The 6450-nt window shown below is 54.3% G+C and overlaps 1 protein-coding gene across 4 annotated transcripts; it reads left to right on the top strand.

The window, feature by feature from the left end:
* The first annotated feature begins 1732 nt into the window (after positions 1 to 1732).
* On the top strand, positions 1733 to 6175 carry PYCR2 (pyrroline-5-carboxylate reductase family, member 2). Of its 4 annotated transcripts, none has more exons than XM_011948945.1 (7): positions 1733 to 2029; positions 2302 to 2372; positions 3690 to 3869; positions 3994 to 4215; positions 4429 to 4521; positions 4703 to 4866; positions 5453 to 6175. In XM_011948945.1, the coding sequence occupies exons 1-7, from the start codon at positions 1963 to 1965 to the stop codon at positions 5616 to 5618; spliced, it is 963 nt and encodes a 320-aa protein (XP_011804335.1). In that variant the 5' UTR covers positions 1733 to 1962; the 3' UTR covers positions 5619 to 6175. The 4 variants fall into 4 exon arrangements, with proteins under 4 accessions (XP_011804335.1, XP_011804338.1, XP_011804339.1 ...); XM_011948948.1 differs by having other exon boundaries at positions 4703 to 4870; XM_011948949.1 differs by lacking the exon at positions 3994 to 4215.
* The last annotated feature ends 275 nt before the right edge of the window (positions 6176 to 6450 follow it).

Genomic DNA, 6450 nt, shown 5'->3' with positions numbered 1-6450 from the left:
TCACTGCAATCTCCACCTCCCGGGTTCAAGCAATTCTCCTGCCTCAGCCTCCTGAGTAGCTGAGATGACAGGTGCCTGCCACCATGCCCAGCTGTAATTTTAGTAGAGATAGGGTTTCACCATGTTGGCCAGGCTGGTCTCGAACTCCTATTTGCCTCAGCCTCCCAAAGTGCTGGGATTACAGGCATAAGCCACTGTACCTGGCCATCCTTTCTTAGGCTTTTGCAGTTCTCCTATGTCACCCTGGCTCCTGGAAGCGGAAGCGAGATATCAAGGCAAGGCAACCAGGTAAGGGATGGGTTTTTGTGAGGGGTCGGAAAGGAGTGAGATACAAGTGTCCGCCCACCCCACTCCAAAGCACACATTCAGCTTCAGCACAACCTCCTGGATTGGAGGTCAGATCCAGTGCTCCCCACAGCCAGGAAAAGCAAAGGGCCCTGCAGTGCCCTGGCAGACTATGGGGAGGGTGAGTATCCTGCAGAGGAGCAGGTAGCATTAGGAAGCTGTGAAGGAGGGTAGACCCCGAACTTCCTCACTACCTGACAAAGACTCCTCTATAACAAAAGGGAGGCCAAATGCAGGCAAACAGAAATGAGACAAGGAGAAGAGAAGTGCTGGCAGCACAGTGTTCTAGTTCCATTCCTGAGGTCCTGCACTCTGTAGGTGCCCGTTCTGGTCTGTGAGCGCCCCTGTGCCTCTCCCAAGCACTGTACAGAAGTCCCCCTTTTCCTTCAGCCAGTTTGAACTGCTGGGTTTCTGGTTTCAGAGCTTTATGCTGGTAACCATTAGGTGATGTCGCAACATAGCAGCTATGAGAGCTCTTAAAGCCCCAAACCACTGGACCTTACAAATCTCACTTCTGGGAGTCACATTAAGAAAATAATGAGTCAGGCAAAGATTTTATCCCAATAGTATGAACAAAACTTTAAAAAATTGAAGGCCGGGAACGGTGGCTCACATCTGTAATCCCAGCACTCTGGGAGGCCGAGGCGGGTGGATCACGAGGTCAGGAGTTCAAGACCAGCCTGGCCAACATGGTGAAACCTCATCTGTAATAAAAATACAAAAAATTAGCCAGGCGTGGTGGCAGGCGCCTGTAGTCCCAGCTACTTGGGAGGCTGAGGCAGGAGAATCGCTTGAACCCAGGAGGCGGAGCTTGCAGTGAGCTGAGATCCGGCCACTGCACTCCAGCCTGGGTAACAAGAGTGAAACTCCGTCTCAATAAAAAAAAAAAAAAAAGGCAAGTGACAGCAAGGGGCTGACGGCAAAGAGTCGAAGACTCGAACTTGTCCTTCTTGTATCTAGTTTGGACAAATTCGCGGCAACCACCCAAGTTCAAGTGAATAAGCCGTGGCTGACCACCCTAGTGCCGCCTCTCCGCCACCCTGTCTGAACCTACGCCAGGAGGGCCTCGTTCATCCCCGCAAATCGGCAACCTGGAGAATTCCTCTGGGCCATGAGGGGCATCTGATGGCCAGCGCCAGAAATAATATTAGCCAGCCCTGGGTCGGGCCTCAGCCCTGAGCCCGAGGTGGCTTAGGAACAACGACCTCAGCCTTGGGGTGTGGTGTCTGGCGTCCCTGGGCCGGCCGGCGCCCGAAGCTCACGCCCAGCTGCCACAGGAGCTTCCGGGACTAGAGCCCGGAGTTCCGCCCCCCCAATTGCGAGCGGAAGAGGCGGATACGCGGCCCGTGCGCGGCCGCGGATTGGCCCACCCCGAGATCCTGGCCGCGGACTGGTAGTCTGGCGGGGCGGGGCCACATGGCTTAAGGCGCCATCTGTAGCCCGAGAGATACCTGCTGGAGGAGTCCAGTGTTGCACCATCCCGGAAACCGCTGTTAGCTTGCCCGCCCTCGGCGGGCCGCCCGTTGGCCTCTGCGCTGTCCGCCCTTCCCCTAGGGTTATTTCCGGGCCCGCGCTGAGGGGGTTCCTGCGGCTGCCAGGAGGTGTGAGCCGCGAACCATGAGCGTGGGCATCATCGGAGCCGGCCAGCTGGCCTATGCTCTGGCGCGGGGCTTCACGGCCGCAGGCAAGTGCGTGGAGGCGGGAGGCGGCTTTGCGGGCGGTCCCGAGGCCCGAGCGGACCTCCGTCCCACTGGCATGAGAGAATGAAAGGGGAGTTTGCGTCCAGTGGGGTAGATGAGACTCTGGTTGAGCAGCAAGTGCTTCTTCTGTCCTCGTAGAGGGTTGATGGGGAGAGGGAGACTGGCACTGTTAGGGCGGCTCTGGGTTTTAGAGCCAGGGAAAGCGTGATAACGGGCTGGACCACGACCCCTAGTTAAAAAGCTCTGTCTGCTGCAGGTATCCTGTCGGCTCACAAGATAATAGCCAGCTCTCCGGAAATGAACCTGCCCACGGTGTCGGCGCTCAGGGTAGGTGGAGTGGGGCGGAGTGGGAAGCGGGTGGAGGCCCTGGAAAAGGATGACCTGAGATGAAGTGAGTCCGTCCGTCCCTGCGCCCAAGTGCTAGTCTTTGGCCGGCGGTGACATTCACTCCAGGAACATCACAAGCTTTCCACCTTCTCTTGGGCAGCTCAGTGTGGTGGGAACACCAAAGCAGACATACTGGGGGTCAGATCCAGACACTGGAGTGGTAGAGGATCAACTGAGGTAATTGTATGATGAAAGCACCTGGCACATAGTAGGTACCCAATAAACACTCATTTAAAAAAATTTTTTTTCAGACAGGGTCTTACTCTGTCGCCCAGGTTGGAGTGCAGTGGCGCAATCTCAGTTCACTGCAGCCTCTGCCTCCCGAGTTCAAGCGATCCTCCCACCTCAGCCTCCCAAGTAGCTGGGATTACAGACACCCACCACGCTCGGCTAATTTTTGTATTTTTAGTAGAGAATACTGTTGGCCAGGCTGGTCTCAAACTCCTGGCCTCAAATGATCTGCCCGCCTCAGCCTCCCAAAGTGCTGGGATTACAGGGGTGAGCACCCTTAGCCATTTTTCTTAATAGACTAGTTGTATGACCTTAAAGTACTCAGCCACTTTGAGGCTGTTTCCTCATTTTACAACAGTGGCCACTTTGCTGTTATTCTGAGTTGTGAATGAGCATATTGGGAAGAATCTGGTGAGTTGGTTGTTCTGCTCTCCAAAACATATTCCAAGTCTTTACCCAAAACCTATGCTCTGTGGGAGAGGATGGTTGATGAGGCAGGTGACAGGCAGTGTCTGTGCCTCGTGTGGGCTGATGTCCCTAGCACTGGAGGGTCTTCTCAGTTTGGAGTCATAGAGGAATGGATGACTTCCAGCCTAGCCCTGGACCGCGTGGAGACTGTGCGTTCCCCACGAACAAGCGGCCAGAGTTAGGATGGGGCCTGACTCAGCTGTTCTTCTGATGACCAGGTATTAGCATTTCCCTTTGCCCTGTCACTTTTTATCGTAGGGCCTTCTTACCTAGCAGAGGAGTGCCTTAGATGTCAGAAGATTGTCAGGGAAGAAGGGCAGCCACTTCGTGGTTACCATGGAGAAGCTTGTCATCCTCTCCAAGCCTGTGCTTACTTGTCCAGTAGCAACAATAGGAAACTATATCATTTGGGACAGGGGCAGAACCCTGAGGGCATGCAGCTAAGAATTCCAGACTGCATCTGGCAGAATGGGTTTGGCAGGGGTTCAGCTGCTCCCTGGGAGGCCTTGGCATAGCCAGGCTGCTCCAGCACTGTGAGCTGGGAGTTTCCTCTTGCAGAAGATGGGTGTGAACCTGACACGCAGCAACAAGGAGACAGTGAAGCACAGCGATGTCCTGTTTCTGGCCGTGAAGCCACATATCATCCCCTTCATTCTGGATGAGATTGGGGCCGACGTACAAGCCAGACACATCGTGGTCTCCTGTGCAGCTGGTGTCACCATCAGCTCTGTGGAGAAGGTGCCCATCTCAGCCCTGATGCCCCTTGTGTGAGGGGAGGGTTGACCCAGGAATGGCAGCTAATGGGTGGGTGCTGATGGGAGCTGTGCCCTGGCCACTCACTCGGCTCTCTCCCTCACCCTAGAAGCTGATGGCGTTCCAGCCAGCCCCCAAAGTGATTCGCTGCATGACCAACACACCTGTGGTAGTGCGGGAAGGCGCTACAGTGTACGCCACGGGCACCCATGCCCTGGTGGAGGATGGGCAGCTCCTGGAGCAGCTCATGAGCAGCGTGGGCTTCTGCACTGAGGTGGAAGAGGACCTCATCGATGCCGTCACGGGGCTCAGTGGCAGCGGGCCTGCCTATGTGAGGCCCTCATTTGCTCACTCAGCCTTCCAGGAACCCAGGCAGCAAGTTGGGCTGGCAGGCGGGCTTGGACTGGGGGTGGCGCCCACCTCTTGGGCACAGCTGGCTGGTACAGGATGCTGACCCTTGGAGCTAGTTCCAGTCATCAGAAAGCAGACCTTGGGAAAGGTCCTTCAGTGCCTTTGGCCTGGGTCTTAGTGAGTGTCTCCACAGGCATTCATGGCTCTGGATGCATTGGCTGATGGTGGGGTGAAGATGGGTTTGCCACGGCGCCTGGCAGTCCAACTCGGGGCCCAGGCCTTGCTGGTCAGTATCTTTCCCCCGCATGTTCAGGACCAGGGTGTGGAATGGGGGCTCTTGTGCGTCACTGAGCTGGGGTGGGAGTTGGTTGGGAAACTGGGGTAGCAGTTGGGCAGGAGCAGTGGGTGTGGGGAAGCCTGTTCCAAAGTACACCGACAGCTTTCTCCTAATGTGCCCTTCCGCATAGGGAGCTGCCAAGATGCTGCTGGACTCCGAGCAGCATCCATGCCAGCTCAAGGACAATGTCTGCTCCCCTGGGGGAGCCACCATCCACGCCCTGCACTTTCTGGAGAGTGGGGGCTTCCGCTCTCTGCTCATCAATGCAGTTGAGGCCTCCTGTATCCGAACACGGTGAGTCCATCCCGCCGACCTCTGTCCCAGGCCCTTCACTCCTAGTTGGTCCCTGGGCTGGGTTGAGCACCATTGGCAGAACCTGCTGTCTTGGGTCCCATTTAGCAGTGCTGGAGTCTGTGCTCTGTTAATAACCACAACTTAGTAGATTTTGTTTACCTAAGAGTTTGCAAGCCTTACTTCACTTAATTCTTACTGCATTTCAGATAGCCAGGATTAACTTTGACTTATAGATGGGAAGTTGAGGCTCAGAGACAATTTTCCCAAGGTCAAACAGCTAAAAAGTGATGGAGACAGGATTCTAATTTGAGTCTATGACTCCAAACCCTGTCACTGTCCCCATATGATCACAGATACCACTTGGGGCTGTGTGTCTAGCTCAGATCAAACAAGATAAATAAGACAAACCCATACTTAGTTAACTAGTACTTCTTAGAAGTACTAGTTGGGAAGTGTTTGTCTTGGGGCTCTAATTTTTGGTGGTGTCAGATCAACAAGCTTGAGGGTTGTGTGGATAGTGGAGACTCAAAGCTCTGGCCCCAGTGTTTATTGCCTTCCTTCAGTCCTTCTGGGGTTTTGTCTGCAGAGAGCTACAGTCCATGGCCGACCAAGAAAAGATCTCCCCAGCTGCCCTTAAGAAGACACTCCTAGACAGAGTGAAGCTGGAATCCCCCACAGTCTCCACACTGACCCCCTCCAGCCCAGGGAAGCTCCTTACAAGAAGCCTGGCCCTGGGTGGCAAGAAGGACTAAGGCAGCATCTACCCCCTCTGTGATTTAGAGCCCTCAGTTGAGAGCCCCTGCCCCACCCCCTCCATTGCTCCTCCTCACCTTTGCAAGGAGAAAGCAGGCTCAGGTAGTTTTCAGGGCTTTGTGATGAAACCTCCTTAAATCTGTTCAGACCAAGCAGTGCGAGCTTCCTCTCCTGTGCCATGTTGGAAGATGCTCTGAAGGGGTGATAGATGCTGGAAGCCAGACACAACCCTGCATACCCCACTCAGTTGGCGGAGGCTGGGGCTGGGACTGGAGTCAGCCCAGCTGGGAGGAAGGGCTGGGGAGGATCTGCAGCTAAAGCCCAAGGCAGGGTTGGTTTGATGCCAAGGCAAAGTGGTGAGAGAGAAAATAGGAAAGGGGCTTTTCTCTGAATTGGTAAATGGGAAAGAAGGGAGCAACTTAAGATTGTCACAATCACAAGTATACAGGATTAGACTGTGTTTATATTTAACTCTTGCTTCATAGGTGTACCATTTAAAGAGTGTACCATTTAATGCTAAGTTTAACTGCTTTAATAAAGTTTGTTTTTAAATATCTTGCTTTTGTTAGGCTTAATCTTAAGTAATCATCCTGGAGAACTCGACGCCCTTGTGAGGTTCTCGCCGCTTCTCTGCAAGAGCACTGTCCAAGGGCTAGAAGTAGGGATGAGAGGAATAAGGGGCCAGGCCCTTGGTCTGGATCAAGGTGGTGTTCTAGAATGAGCCAAAGCTAATGGCAGGGAAGAGCCAAGTGGGCTGCATGAGTTGTGGGTCAGCAGCCCGGAATAAAGGGGAAAGCCATCTGCTTCGCTATGGGGCAGGCACTGCTGAGC

Source organism: Colobus angolensis, unplaced genomic scaffold (assembly GCF_000951035.1).
Source record: "Colobus angolensis palliatus isolate OR3802 unplaced genomic scaffold, Cang.pa_1.0 Scaffold288, whole genome shotgun sequence".
NCBI lineage: Eukaryota > Metazoa > Chordata > Mammalia > Primates > Cercopithecidae > Colobus > Colobus angolensis.
This window is presented reverse-complemented; position numbering and strand designations above follow the sequence as displayed.